The following is a 16,107-nucleotide window of genomic DNA, read 5'->3' as shown; positions in this document are numbered from 1 at the left end:
CACAAAACAAACAAAAAACTTCAAAAGTAATAGTGACAGGAGAGAGATCACCATCAAGAGTTCTAAGAATAGGAAACGATGGTAGCAAAACTACTGCCATATGAAGGTTTGACAGCTGACTCCAAAATGTCTTTCTTCTTTGTATAAGAATAGCTGGAGGAACTTCCCTGGTGGCGCAGTGGTTAAGAATCCGCCTGCCAATGCCGGGGACACGGTTTGATCCCTGGTCTGGGAAAACGCCACATGCCACAGAGCACCTAAGCCCATACGCCACAACTACTGAGCCTGCGTTCTAGAGTCCGTGAGCCACAACTACTGAAGCTCATGTGCCTAGAGCCGGTGCTCCACAACAAGAGAAGCCACAGCAATGAGAAGCTCACGCACCGCAACGAAGACCCAATGCAGCCAAAAATAAATATATAAATTAATTAAAAATAAATAAAATTTTTTTAAAAATATGTCATTCTCTTAAAAAAAAAAAGAATAGCTGGAAACAATATATCCCTATTCATTATAGGAAGAGATCAAAGACTAGGAAGGAGACATGCACACACTTAACACAGGTTCCTTGGAAGCACACAGCACCTGATGAATCACCGCACAAAAAAGGAAACCAAGAAGGAACGCTGGACATACGAAGTGAGACGGACTGAAAGCTCTGCATAACAGACTCTCTTTCTTGGCAGGTCACAGTTATTACTGTCTAGCACAGTGATCACGTAACTATTTTTTGAAGGAATTTATTTATCCAAAATCTTAAGTTTTCCACTCAAAGTCTGAGCACTAAAAATAAGTCAGATACAATGTCATAGGAAGAGCCTGCTAGGACACCTTCCTAAACCTAAAGTTTTATTTCATATACAAATACAGAAACTCCACTTTTTTTGGATTAATTCAACATACACTTGCACTTAAAAGCTTAATGTCAAACTTTTGTAGAATTTTCTCCTCTGTTAAAAAAAAGATGTCGGGCTTCCCTAGTGGTGCAGTGGTTGAGAGTCTGCCTGCTGATGCAGGGGACACGGGTTCGTGCCCTGGTCTGGGAAGATCCCACATGCCGCGGAGCGGCTGGTCCCGTGAGCCATGGCCGCTGAGCCTGCGCGTCCGGAGCCTGTGCTCCGCAACGGGAGGCCACAACAGTGAGAGGCCCGCGTACCGCAAAAAAAAAAAAAAAAAAAAAAGATGTATTAATCTGTAAGAAGCATTTTAGAAAACTTTATCAACATTTTGAAATAACTAATAATAAAAGTAACATCCATTTCTAAGGGTCTATTCTTAGTATTCTACTTCACTTAGTAAAGTTTATCTTACCCTTTAAAAGCAGGGATGGTGGAACTGTTTCTGAAAGAATTAAACTTATATAACACAGTTATAACAAAATATTTCTCATCTTCAATAGTATGATTCAGCTGACATATTTTCAGTTTAAGTTAAAAGAAAAAGTGCCTTGTGATAAAGTCTCACCACAAGCCTATTACAGTTTCTAAAGAGAGACAGGGGGCTTCCCTGGTGGTGCAGTGGTTGAGAGTCTGCCTGCGAATGCAGGGGACACGGATTCATGCCCCGGTCCGGGAAGATCCCACATGCCGCGGAGTGGCTGGGCCCGTGAGCTATGGCCGCTGAGCCTGCGCGTCCGCGTCCGGAGCCTGTGCTCCACAACGGGAGAGGCCACAACAGTGAGAGGCCTGTGTACCGCAAACAAACAAAAAAAGAGAGACAGGGACTTTCCTGGCGATCCAGTGGTTGGGACTTCGCCTTCCAATGCGGGGGGTGCGGGTTCGGTCCCTGGTCAGGGAGCTAGGATCCCACATGCCTTGGGGCCAAGAAACCAAAACATAAAGCAGAAGCAATATTGTAACAAATTCCATAAAGACTTTAAAAAAATAAAATAAAGAGAGACAAAACAAGCATTTTACTGGAGTCTGAAGTCAGTGGACTCAAGCTCAAGACCAGACACAAGAGGCTCATTCAAGAGTCATTAAGAACATCACAGGTAAAAGTTATGTGCCAGAGGCGAGTAACAGAAATATAAACAGTCCCTGCTCTCAAACTGAGTATCTCGTGGAGGTGTCAAACATGTAAACAACAACAAATTATGAATTTTTAAGAGGGCTATGAGAATTTGAGAAAGTAAAGCAAAGACCTAGAAGTTGAGTGGCACCAACTGTACACATAGCAGGAAAAGACAAAGAATCCTAAATACCTAACTAGCCTCTCAGCAACGAGGCTGGCAAAAAATGTTAATCAAAAGATAACAAACTACCAAAATCCTTTAAACCCAGAAATTACAAAGGAAACAATCATAAATGAAGATAAAATCTACAAAAAAAAAGATGTTCACTAGAGGATTATTTAACATAAGAGAAAAAACTTAAAACCCAAACATCCACTAACAAGGGACTAGCCATGGGATGGAATATCACACTTATTAAAATGATGTTGATGAAAAAAATCTGATGACAGGAGAAAAATAATACAAAGCTTTTTAAAACCACACAATTATACCTACATTATGTCAAGCATGTTAATAGATGTACAAATTTTTTTGAAGTTCAGAAATAAATCAAAATGTTAAAGCTGGCTATTTCTCAGAGATAGTGATTTTGTTTCATTTTTACATTGTTCTATATTTTCCAAAAATTATACAATCAGTATTGTTATATTTTAAATTGGTAGAAAAGTTATGTAAGTCACTGTATTCCAGCATTCCCTTTTAAAACCATTAATACCCCTTTCATCTTTTTCGATAGAGAATTTCTCTCCCCCAAATTCCACAGAACCCACTCATTTAAACAGGTTAATATCTGTAAATTCCTTGAAACAGTATCTGGCAGGTAGAAAGTAGCTACACCAGTGTTCATTTTATTAAATATTTTTAAATTCCCTTTATCTAGTCAAAGTAATTAGTGTGTTTTATAGCTGGTCTATTTTTCATGCCAGTTTGACAAAAAAAACCATAGGTTTTTGTTTTTCTTTTCTGAATTCCAGCATCTCTTAAGGGATGACTACTGTTTCCCTCTGAGATTCTTTCTTCAAAGAAAGAGCAGGAGGAAGAAATTCTGTCAAATACCAAATTCTTCAAAGGGAAGACAGGAAATTAGTGAAGGGGGTGGAATTTTAAAATATGGTTAATTGTTAAGACGCAGCTACAGAAGGGTACTCCTTAACATATTAAAGAGTCTCTCACAAATCAACATTTCATGGGATTAAATGCTATACTTACCCAGATGAAGAAATAAAGAAATCACATATCAAACTCTTAGCTACGGACAGGACTATATGTAACTATTTAGAAAAATGTCTTCATACGTATTTATGAGCTGCTTGGAGTGCGTGTGGAGTAGTGGTGATGGTGAGGGACAGTCCAAGGGAAACTAAGAAACCAAAGAAGGCAAGCAACTGTTCTACATAATAAAGGAGGGAGAAATTTGAACTTGCAAACTGGAGGAAGACTTGAGGGAGAAATCAAGGAACTTAAGTGGACTGCCTCCCCTAAGTAAGTTTTCAGTCAAGTCCACATTGCTCACTTATGCTTTAGTAAAAATGGATTCTTTTATTCAAAGTAATACTGAATTCTGCATCTCAGTTGCACAAGACTGCACGCAGACACAAGAACGGAACAGGGGACACACCTGGCTTATCCACAGATATAAACTTATTCCACTCATGTATTCATTTTTAGTTTTGACAAACTTATATATGCATGAAGTTTGTTTACAGAAACAGGTCTATAAGACTTTTTAAAAATATCAGCAGTTTTTTTAGTCCCCTTATCCCAGTTTACATTCACAGGCAACAAGGAACAGGTACCTTTCGTTTTAGTACCTAACTCCATTTCTACAAATAATACTTGCGGTGCTCCTGCTTGCTTTTTCAGTTTTAGGTGTTAGATACATAAATCTCTTTAAACACTATTCCTCCTCCCACCCCCAGCACAAGCACAAATGCTTCCCAAAATACTTTTATTTAGAGGATATCAAGAAACTACAACTCAATAATAAGACAAACAACCTAATGAAAAAGTGGACAAAAGATCTGAACAGACACCATAAGTTACTGGAACCCAAAAGGCTATCAATGGGTAAATGGATAAACAAACTGCGATACATCCATGCAATGAAATCTTTACCAGCAATAATAAGAACTGAACTATTAATATATGCAGCATGGATGAACTTAAAATTATGCTGAATGAAAGCCAGACCAAAAAGGAACACATACCTTATGATTCCATGTATATAGACCTTAGAAAGTTCAAATTAATCTATAATGACAGAAAGCAGATTAGTGGTTCCTTTCCCTTGAGCTAGTCAGAGTTCTCAGAGAAGACACTTCAACTCTGGCCAGCATCCTGAAAGCAAAGTGAGGGAAGGTGGCTGCGGATCTTAACAAATACTGTAAACTCACACTCACTCTCATTTTAGCAAACTTTGACAGGAAGTAGGTGTCAAATGCCACTGATATGCCACTTCTTTAATGCAAGTCTTAGATAAATAGATTTACTGAAAAGCTAAACTGTCTTCATGAATGAAACAGATCATCGATGAAACACCAAATGATAAATTAAAGGCAAAATTAGATGGTAAACCTAAAAAATAAATTCAACAGTTAAAAATTTGGGACAAGGTGGAGAGAGAAGAAGACCTACTGTGGACATATTGTTTTAAAAGTCAAAACTTCCAAGAAAGACAAGTTAATAAAATTCTCTGATTTTATATTTTGTACTTTTGTGGGAGGTAATAAAGAAACCAAGTGATTTACCCATGGTCACTTGGCTTTTTAGTGGCAACAATAAAACTCAAATTTAAATCTGGAGAGATCTTAAGACAACATCACAGAGTTGAAAACCCAAATCAGAAGTTTTAGGTCTAGTCACACATAGGAATACCATGAAGATACACAGGCTCAAGGACCTACTGTACAGCACAGGGAACTATACTCAGTATTTTGTAATAACCTATAAGGGGAAAGAATCTGAAATCCAATCATATATACACCTGAATCACTGAGCTTTACACCTGAAACTAACACGACATTGTAAATCAACTATACTTCAATAAAATACAGATATACAGTCTCTGAGAAAGGTGGGCATTCCTGGCAAAAGGAACGATGTAGCAAGAGCGTCCAGAGGCAAAAGAGAATCAGGTAAGTTCCAGTGCTCAATATATATATTCAAAAAGTGGAGTTTAAGCTTAAAGGCAGGTGAATTTAAATTTTATCCTAAATTCACTCTTCATGCAAAAAAGGGCTGATTGGTGTTTGTTTTTCTGATACCCGACATTCAGAGGGTCTGATGCTGGAGGATATCCTTTTCCTGGACTTTGCCATCATCTCTTTCCCATTTCACTGACTGACCTTCCTTGTTTTCAGCTCCCTATACTTGCCCTTTAACTCAACAGTTCTCCACCATAGTACTAGTTGTCAGGAGTGTGCAAAGTAAAGTACCTGAAGTTTGTGATTCACTTTTTAAACAAACAGAAAAGGGTAGTTAAAGCATCACTCACTTGATTTGGGGCATAAGTAGAGAAAAAAAGGACAGAATTATAGTAAAGGAACTGAAAATTTCATGTAACTCTAAGTATAAGCAAGGCAGCATGGAGTGTATGCCAATGCCATCCACGTCTGTCCCAAGAGGAAAGATCAAAATCTAGTAGGAAAAGATCATACTCTAACCCATTTCACTTTTGCTGATTCCACTGATGTCTGCCTTCACAGCTTTCTTTTTATTTTTTTCACTACTAAAACTGTTCTACACTCCTCTTTTGATCAACGATTAATTCCTTCCATAATACCTTACCAAGAGTTAGGTCTATAAAATGTAAAAGGGTTGGGAGAACACTCAAGATCAGTACACCTGTACAGTTTCAGCGGTGCTAAACACTGGAAAGTGCATAATCTATGGAGAGCAACTTTTTTCAAGCATTTAAAACTACAACAGCTTACGTGCCAAATCTATATAAATCATTAATTGCTTAAATGTTTGAAATTATGACTCCATGTACTACATGAGCATTCAAAAGAAATGATAAAGTCAGGTACAGGCTTTCCTGCCTTGACCTAAGGAAGGCAGAAGAATAACCACACTGCTATGCTTTAAACGTTAACAAAGACCATATATCGACACATCTTCCTGACGCCTACAGTGATCATGCGCCAAGTCATGGGCCAAGAGTTCACGCTCGATGCATGAAGAAGAACTCTCTCAGAAAATCAGAACCTGCAGCAAACAGACATTTAAAAGCTTGACTCCAAGAGTACTCCTATCGGTAAGCAGTAAGTACAAGGGTATCACACTGTAAATTTTAGACCATAATATATGCTTCAAATTATGGCATTGGGCTTCCCTGGTGGCGCAGTGGTTGAGAGTCCGCCTGCCGATGCAGGGGACGCGGGTTCGTGCCCCGGTCCGGGAGGATCCCACATGCCGCGGAGAGGCTGGGCCCGTGAGCCATGGCCGCTGGGCCTGCGCGTCCGGAGCCTGTGCTCCACAACGGGAGAGGCCACAGCAGTGAGAGGCCCGCGTACCGCAAAAAAAAAAAAAAAAAAAAAAAAAATTATGGCATTTTACATCACGCAATATGCTAATGGATTACAGATGCAACAGGCACATCTTAAGAACATCAATGTTGATGAAAGGAAAAATGTCATGAGCTAAAAGAAAAGTGAAACTGGTCATTTTAAGACAAATTTTAGCTACTGTAATTTGTCTAAAATGGACAAATTACTACACCACAGTTAAGAAATGGAAATGACTTCCTATGGAGAAGCTAAATTGTATTGTCCTAGCAACAGTCTATGAAATGCGGCTGCCCTCCAAAAGTAAAACAGGTTGTCCTATGAATCCATCTGAGCAAAGCTAAAATTTCAAAGGTAAAAAGTCTTTAGAAATTCTCCAAGAAAAATTCCTCCACTTTATCCACTTTACCTTCACGCAAGCTACACAATGTCTAAGTCCTAAATCAATCTGCCAGAAAAATACTGATTGAACGTTTATGGGATAAAACTCTATATATCCTCAAGAACTCATGTTCTTACCTGAATGAAATTACTAAGACAAAAAGGATATATAATAGATGGGAACTGTATGACCCAGACTACAAATGTACAGCAATTCAGACAAGAAAGTTAATGAGTGATGACTGCAAAAGGTAGATGAATGCTGAGTTTTGAAGAATGGGAACATTTAGACAGACAAGATCAAAGGTCCCATCAAGTGAGAGGAAAATCATAATGATGTCACAGCAAAAGGAATGAGAAGAGTGTACGCAGGAGACTGCCAGACATGACTGTCCCGCAGTGGGGAGTCAGCAGTATAGTACTGCAGCTCTGCTCTCAACTCCAGAAACTTGATTCACATTGCAAACAGCACCCCCCAGAGGTGTGCAAAGTGGTGATCCTGGTTAAGTAATACAGAAAAGCAACAAGTGGGTGCTCCATTAAAAGGGATTCTGTGAAACAAGGGAGCTTTTAAAACATTAAACACATTTAGATAGATTCAGTCCATATTACCATAGCAAAATATGGGAGAAGTCCCAAATGGGAAACTGCATAAACTAGCCTATCTCGGATTTGGGTTTTGCCCCTCTCCGTCCATAAAACTCCTATTAATATTTCTTAGAATCGGTGTTCTAAAACGCACCTTAGAATACTGAGCTATTTTATAAAAGGTCTTCAGAGTCAAGCTGCATCTTGATAAAGAGAAAAATGAGGAACCACTGAGCGTTTTAGTCAAGAAACGACAGCAGCAAAACTACTTAAAAACAAGAAAATTCTGGCACAAATATCAAAGGTAGATTAGAGCAGCAGATCTGAGAATTTTGAGAGTAAAAGATTGCTTAGAATCCTTCTGGGAGCAAACCAACTCACTGAGTTAATACAATGAACAATAAATCCACATTGTTAATAATCAAGTTATTTAAAAAGCATCTTTTAAACAGACAAATCCTTTTTTATGATCTACTTTTCAGAACACACAACTTTTAGTCCTAAATTTGTCAAGTCTTTATAATAGTCATACCAGTTTACAGTTAGGGAGTATCATCTCAGATTTCACAATGTAAGCAAGCACTGGTCCATTCAAAACTATCCTTGTTTTTTCCTCCAGAGGCCGAAGCGACAAAAATATTAATACAAATCCAGGTATCCTGGATTTTGCAACACCACATTGTTGAAAGTTATTGTACTTAGAAATACCAAATAATATTCCTACCAAAGAGGTAACTAAAAACACTGCATACTGTTTAGAATAATTAACAAAGTTATTTAGGAAATTTTTAATGAAAAATAGCTTTAAAAGAATATGGTGGCAAGAGGGAAGAGATATGGGAACATATGTATATGTATAACTGATTCACTTTGTTATAAAGCAGAAACTAACACACCATTGTAAAGCAATTATACCCCAATAAAGATGTTAAAAAAAAAAAGAATATGGTGAAAGGTTTACCATAGTTTATCTGTATCTCTCTACCAGAAATCTTTATGAGCTTAGATTTCCACAACCATTAGTAAATTATAACCCATGATTCCTAAATATATTCTAAAGCGCAGCGAACAAGCCTAAGGTTTTGTAACAAATGATCAAAAAAGTGTTCAGCACAGTCTTGAGATGGACCTGTTTTGAAATTAATTTCATTATAAAATCTATTTTAAAAACAGATGCAGGCTACTTACTATAGTGTCATACATGAAGCAAAAACAATTGCATTTTAAATCTGGTCTTAAACAGAAAGTAATCCATATAGGGTAGATAAAATGGTTAAAGTCAGATCAGTTTACATCAAATGGCTCTTACAGTAGACTGATGAACTATATAATCTGTTCTTTAACATTAAGCAAAGCAGCAGTAACTTTTGCTTTCATGCACAGAATGGTAAATTATCAATTAGTCCTATTAATATTCTTGAAAGATCATTAAGGACTAACCTGCTGTTTCTGAAGGAACAGCTACTTGTTAACTGAAATTAATAAGGACCACTACTTATCCACCAATTTATGTCCTTTTAGTTTGAAGGAACATCCAAAGTCTTTCCTTCTAACATAAAATAAGAGCTAGACTAAAGCATATCATATGTATATAAATATACAGTACTGTACTGACACAGCATGCATTATTTTTACATAAGCCCCCATGTTCAGGTCATTTGGAATGGCAGACGCTGGGGCATGAAAACAAACAGAACATTTTCCATCTAGGACTTTCACAGTGCTTAATAAATAAGTAACTCAATAACCGTAGATGGATCTTCTGCAAGAAGACAGTGCACACAGATAAAAAAATATTTTCAATTTACCAGTCTTACAATTGTCACAAAAACCACCAAGTCCACAAATCAAACTTGGCTACAATAGTCAAAACTACTTGAAAGCACTATGCTCACAGTCAAATAAATCAATGATGTCTTTCTAATTTATAAAGGCATCTCAACTACGTAATATAATTTTAAGCGAAATGCAAACTTAACGTGGGTGTTTCTCAAAATGCTGACTACTGGGCCCCACTCACATCTGCTGAATCAGATTTGCGGGGGCAATGCCAGGGAGTCTGCACTTTCAGTAACTCCCCCAGGTGACCCTCCTGCACACTTTCTGCAGAACCACCACCTTCCCTGTGAGCTTTATAGCAAGGTTTTGGATATCAAGAACTAAAATCTCATTTGGGACCTTTTAAAACTATATTTCATTACATACTGAATTAATATTTCAAAAAGACTTAAGTAACAAGCTGTGGCAGAAAAAAACCAAATACCTGAAAAAATGACAGCAGAAATTTAAAAAAGAAACTTTTAGTACAGGCCACTTTATTTTTAAGTCAAGATTTAAGACACCCCTAATCATTTCAAGGACTAACCAGTCTTTGTAAACATAATTCCTAACTTAAAGATAATCCTATCCACAATATTAAAAATATAGTATTTCAAATATGTTCAAATTCATTTACTCAGCTGTTAAGCAAATCAGGATATGAACTGCTTATATTATACCAAATACAAGCAACGATTAAATTTATAAGTTAAACCCAAACAAATCTGTTTATATTCCACTATTAAATTTACTGTGGTCAGAACCTGATTTTCATAAACTTATATAACTTTCACAAACTTACGTAGACATGTATAATGGAAAGAGCAATGAAGAAAAAACTAGAAGGCATCTAGAATCCAGTTCTGGCCAATCTAGCTGCTGGCTATATTATATGACCTTAGGGCCTAGAGAAATCATTTTACCTACCTAACAAACAAGGAAGGTACAGCTATCTACTAATTTCACAGATTTACTGTGAGAATCAAAAGGGATACTATGTAATACACTCTGAAATACTGTAAAGCATTTCATAAATCAAAGGCATTATCATTAAGAGTAAAATTTGAGAGACACTATCTTTAGGTGCCTGCTGTAAAACAGACTATTACAGAAACAATAAACATAAAAATTGACCTTTCAGATTCAACTAGATGTTGTACATTATTGTATATATCCTATAAATTATAAATATAAAACATAAGAATTTAATAGTCATCTGTCTTATGCCCCCATTTATAATAGATATATTTCTTGTGTAAAAACAGAAATGAAATTACATGCACCATGAATTGATAACTGTCAAAACTGGTCACTAAGTATAATATTCTACTTTCACATGCTGGACAATTTCCATAATAAAAAATTTTAACAAGACAACAATGTATATGTGTGTGTGTATAAAATATCTGTAAAAGCTAAAAACCAAATATTTTAAAGTTTTTTTTTTGAAAATTATCCCCATACCTATTGTATCATTTTCCTTCAATGTTACCTTAGAGTCTATACATTCCAAAATAAGCTGCTCTCACGTACCCTTCTATATATATATCATGACACCTATTAGAAAATAACTATTCCTCTCCAACGGAGTGAGTAAATACTCTTACCCAAGCTGCAAAAACTTAATTTTCTGCTCCCTGATCCTTACTCCTTTAATTTTCTCATTCATTACAAAATTCCAGAAGTAAAAAGTGAAATGACCAGTTTCAACTGCAGGTATGTGTAAAAACATAAGAAAAAAAAGGGGGTAAATACACTTTTTTGTTAGTACTGCAAAAGACCACCAATAGTTGTAATTGGCCATTCCTCTTGAAACCTGTTGACCCATACAACTCAATTCACATGGTAAGAGAATGCTGCACCCAAAATTAAGTTAACATATCTGTCAGACAAAGGAAATTGGTAAATTTAACCCCCAAATCAAGGATTCTACCAAGATATGCATAACAATGTATAATTACTCTGCATACATCAACATAATTGCTCAAATGATGTCCTTTAACCTGGGGCCATATTCCAGACTGAAAAGCATAAACTACCTTTCATCACAAGCAGATTTTTTAACTTAATAAAACTATTTGTAGCTCAATAGCTTATGCTTTACAGTAGTCTATGAAGAAACTACAAGTGGTGAATTAAAAATTAAATGCAGATAGAAATGGTAACGATCTTGTGGTTTGCAATTAAAACTATATTTAGTAATATCCACACATTTATTTATTCATTACTTGAAAGCTGAATCTTTTTTTATGTTACATCTGCAGTCACAATCATCAGAAGATATCCTGTGTCTAAAGAGATAGTGTACCTCATGTTTTTGATTTGTGAGGGAGGGGGACAGAAGGGATCAAGTGGTCAGGGAAGGAAATCTCACCCATTTAGCTGTCACTACAGCACATGTTTTCTAAGCATTAAAAACTCCATTCATTTTTATATAAGATATTGATACATTTGAGAAGAGCCATGCACAGAAACCACTTTTTCCAATATAGTCTTCAATAACTTTGAGGGTAAGTACTCCTGCTGGAAGTCCTCATTTGTATTATTTAAAAACAATTAATTGTAAAATCTGCAGTCAAACCATAAAAGGCAAGCTGTTGGAAGATGAAAAACAAAAAAAAAATTACTATACCTTATTCAAACAAGGTTAATAATTTTGCATGTTTACTTTAGAATCTCTTTATAGCACAGAAGCTAAAAAAATTTATAAAACCACTATCATGCTGGTGGGTACCCTTATTTGGTGGCAACGGCTAGTTTTAAATATCTATTTACAATGAAGCTATTACTTTCCTTATTTCTTTTCCTAAGTAGATCCAGACTATTACTGACCCTATTATTTTATCATAAGCACAAATCAAATCTAGTTTCTCACTTCATCTCAGAGTTCTACACTAAATCCCAAGCTTCAATTAAAAAACCATGATTTCCCATACAGTTGCAGAAACACCCCTAAAAGAGTGAGGAATTGCAGAATACGGGAAAATGAAGACAATTTCACCTTACACATCTAAATGGGGATGCCAGTAATGACAACTGCAACAAAAATCAAGAGGGTGTTCTCTGAATTTTCACCATTTTAATCAAAGAAAATGCTGAAATTTTAAATTAAAGGTGGCGCTCTGTCCTCAACTCACCCGATTGTGACTCACTTTTGCAGACTATATGGTAGGAAATAACTTACTTTTCTAAGATCTTTGCAGTTACACCCAAGCCAAAATCAGGACAGAGATCCACCCTTAATTACAGAAATTCATGCAAAGCACAGAAACTAAAACGGCCCCCTGAAATCATGGCTAAAGAAGCCCATTTCATATACTAGTTCTCAAAGTCTCCCTTTAAGGAGTATGTTCCTATTTACTTCAAATTTGAACTCACCAGGACAAAAAAGAAAAAAACAGGGGGAGGGGAACCCAGATGAAACGCTCAAGTACAAAAAGCAGATTCTCCTCCAATCCCTCTAATTCTCCCAATCCGCCTCTGCCACACACAAGGACAGGGAGTCTGGGGAAGGCTGGCAGCAGGACAAGCGGTGAAGGCCCTTCATTCACTCACGTGGGCCACTATCCAAAGGGTTACACACCCTCTGCCCGAGGAGAGCCTCATACAAAGCAGATCCTTACAAGTACTTTTATTATAAAATACACCCACGCTGAACAAGAGCTTTATTTTAAAATAAGACTGTCCTCAGGTGGGGGGAGGTGAAACACAACAAAGGCTTCCATGTTGAAAGGCAGACAGTCCAGATATAAGCATATACCTACACGCGTATGAAAAAAAATCCATATAACTAATTGATCATGAACAGCAATCGATACCAACAGGAGCCATTAGATTATTAATAAACCCAGAAAAGTGGCATGCATAGCGGCCAAAGGTGGCTGCCTGCTGCGCTCTAACCCCAGGAAAGGCAAAATTACGCGTGCAGAGGAGGGTTGAGCCCTCCGCAGGTTTAAAGACCCCAGGAGCACCTCTTGCCCTACCCTCCGCGCCAAGCACCAATGCACCGCACAGGATTCGAGCACTCCCAGAGCTGCGAGTCCGGCAGAAAACTGGTGAATGAAATACGCACAGACACCAACCTGGCCAGTGACCGCGGCGCAGAACCAGGGGTCGCTAACTAGCTAAGCCACAGGATTCTCCAGCAGGATGGAATAAAGGCAGTACACCCCCCCCACCTCCGCAACTGGAATGCGGCTCTTACTGACCCTTCCAAAAAGGGGGTGGAGGACGCAGGATTTTTTTTTCTTTCTTTTAAACTAAGTCTAAGAACGCGAATCCGAAGCAACCGAGAACATCCTGGGGGGCCAGACAACAGACACCGGGATAAAGGCGAGACTGTTCTCCAACTCCCGGGGAATCGCCATCCGGTGTGACACGCATCAATCAACTAGCCCCAGCCGGGGGCCGACCCCGGCCCCGCTCTCCGCCCGCGGAGCGCCAGTGGGGCTGAAGCCGGGGATTAGAGGGGTGACCCTCCCGGGGCGCGGGGAAAGAGTGCCGGGCACCGTTGCCCTCAAGGTCACCAGGCGCTGGAGCGGGGGCGGCCGGCCGCAAGATGGGCTATGGCGCGGCGGAGGCGGCTCGGAGAAGTGAAGAGCCGCGGGGTTAGACGCGAAATCCCACCGAGCCCCGTCCCTGGAGCCCTGGGCGGGGACTCCCGCCCGGACCCGGCGCTGAGGCGCACGCCGAGGAAGCCGCTCACCTTTACGATCTGCCAGGGCGGGCGCGGCGGGAGACAACCTGCGAGGGGGCGCCGGAACGCCCCCGCCAACTTCTCCCGAATCCGCGCAGTCCACGGAGCACCCAGCTGTCAGGAGCCCCGCCGCGACGCCCCCACCTCCGTGTTCCGCCAGGCTTCCCCCGCAGGTGACCTGTCCCGCCGCCCCCGCCGCGGACGGGCGACGGCCGCCACTCACCTCGCCAAGCAGCAGGAACCATTTTCCGAAGGGGAAAGGAAGGGGAGGCTGCAGGAGGGTCGGGGGGAGGGGGCGGTGAGGACAGCGGGAAACGCAGAGAACGGGGGCTCGGTCCTCAGCCCGTCCGCAGGCGGCTCGCAGGACTCAGAGCGCCAGGCGGAGGTTCGGCTGCACCTCGAGGATGAGGTGGCCACAGAGCCGAGAGGTTCGGCTTCCACCAGCCGGGGCTCCCTACTCACGCTGCACTGCGAGGAGGCGGCGGCGCCGGCGGCGGAGGAGGAGGCGGCGCCCGGCCGGCCCCCGCCCAGAGCCCGGCAGCCGCCGAGTGGCCGCCCGCGTCCCCGCAGGACCCGCCTCCTGAGCTCCGCAGAGCCGCACACAGGGCGCGCCGCGCTCAGCACGGGCAGCTCTGCCGGCCTCACGCCGCCGTCCGCAAAGGCAGCGGCGGGCGGGGTGCAGCCCCCTCCGGGAGCACCGCAGCCCGACCCGCTCGGGGCAGGGCCTGCGGCCCCCGGAGAGCGGACAGCGGAGCACGAGGGGGCTACACGAAGCTTCGGGCAGGGGCGCCGCTTGCACCGGGTGGCCCGCAAGATTGCAGGGGGAGGCAAGGGGAGGTGAACACTCACCCGTTCCGGTCTGGCGCTCCCTTCTCTCCACACCCTCTCGCCTCCCGCTCCACGCTGGCGGCGCAGCTGCTGCCACTGCCACTGCCACTGCCGCCGCCGCCGCCGCCGCCGAAGCTCGCGTTGCCGCCGCTGCCGCCTTGGCTAGGCGCGGTCACGTGACGCGGCCCGCGGGGAGCCTGGGGGCGGGCAGGCGCGCGCGCGGGAGGAAGCGCGACTCGGACGGAGACTGGGAGCTGAGCGGAGCCGAGAGGGCGTTTAAGGGGAGGACCCGGAGAGCGCGCCCCCGGCTGGCGAGCGCGCGCCCGATGATTAGCACTTGCCGCGCGGTGGGGAAAGGGTGGCCGGAGTGAGGGGCGGGGGACTCGTGCCTCCACGCGCCCCTCCCTCTCTTCCTCCGCGGAGCGCCTCGGCCGGCCGCTGCCCCCGCCCCCTCCCGTTCGCCCCTTTCCTCCTGTCGCTGCCAGCGATTGGCTGAAAGGCTCTGACGTCCTTGTTTCCATGACGTATCGGGGCGGGGGGCGGAGGGGGAGGAGGGGGTGGGTCGGACAAGCGGGGCGGTGACGCCGTCAGTCACAGCTGCTGTTTCCGAGCGGGTCCGGGCGGCTCTCGCAACTGTGGAGGCAAGAGAGCGATGTCTGCCGCAGGCTGACTTGGGCGCCCTTTACTTGGGGTCCCGCCCGAGGCAACCCCGGGTCTGCGCTCCTCCGAGCCCGGGAGCCGGGCTGGCGGGCGGGCTAGGGCAAGCCCTCCAGGCGAGGACCGGTTAACGCAGACCCCCGCGTCCGCGGACATTTGAGCGGCTCCTCGCCATGTCTCTGCTCCACTCTGTACCGGACTCGGTTCCTGTCCCGGGCCGTGACGCACGCGCCGGACGACAAAAGTGCCGCCTAGCTCGCTCCCTCCTTGGAGGAGGACAGCCCACACCCCCCACGGGCGAGGGGCGCTCCATCTGTTTCTGCCGGTCGGGCCCGTAGACTCCGGGGATACCCGCTGCAGCGCCCAAAGAGTTAACGCAGGCGTTCGGCCGGTGTGAACAGGCCCATCAGGATCTGCGCTCAGAATCCCCGTGTCTCCCTTTGGGGTTTGCGTTTTCTACCTATGCCAAGCCTTTGGCTCTTCAGTTCACTTGTAGCATCTCGGAGGGGGGAGGGATTGAGATGCTGAAAGGTAACATGCTTTGCCACAACCTTCAAGAGATTTTGCAAGTTAATAAAAAAGAAACCACCGTAGTGACATTTTCAGAAATAAAACGGGTT

The 16,107-nt window shown here is 42.5% G+C and overlaps 2 protein-coding genes across 4 annotated transcripts in view; both read right to left on the bottom strand.

The window, feature by feature from the left end:
• ATP2B1 (ATPase plasma membrane Ca2+ transporting 1) overlaps positions 1 to 14,478 on the bottom strand; it is a 131,772-nt gene extending 117,294 nt beyond the window's left edge. For 2 of the 3 annotated variants that reach the window (XM_060306435.1, XM_030856411.2), the window contains exon 1: positions 14,226 to 14,478. The gene's annotated coding sequence lies outside the window, so the exon portion shown is untranslated. The remainder of the gene's footprint in view (positions 1 to 14,225) is intronic. The other variant, XM_060306436.2, reaches the window with a different exon arrangement.
• Positions 1 to 15,451, bottom strand: part of LOC138842842 (transmembrane protein 121B-like) — a 42,165-nt gene extending 26,714 nt beyond the window's left edge. Inside the window, exon 1 of the mRNA XM_070046474.1 lies at positions 14,852 to 15,451. Within this exon, the coding sequence (XP_069902575.1) occupies positions 14,852 to 15,351 (500 nt within the window). The 5' untranslated portion in view covers positions 15,352 to 15,451. The remainder of the gene's footprint in view (positions 1 to 14,851) is intronic.
• Between the last annotated feature and the right edge of the window lie 656 nt (positions 15,452 to 16,107).

This window comes from Globicephala melas, chromosome 10 (assembly GCF_963455315.2).
Source record: "Globicephala melas chromosome 10, mGloMel1.2, whole genome shotgun sequence".
NCBI classification, from domain to species: Eukaryota; Metazoa; Chordata; class Mammalia; order Artiodactyla; family Delphinidae; genus Globicephala; species Globicephala melas.
The sequence above is the reverse complement of the archived record's forward strand: the minus strand, read 5'-3'. Positions and strand labels throughout refer to the sequence as shown.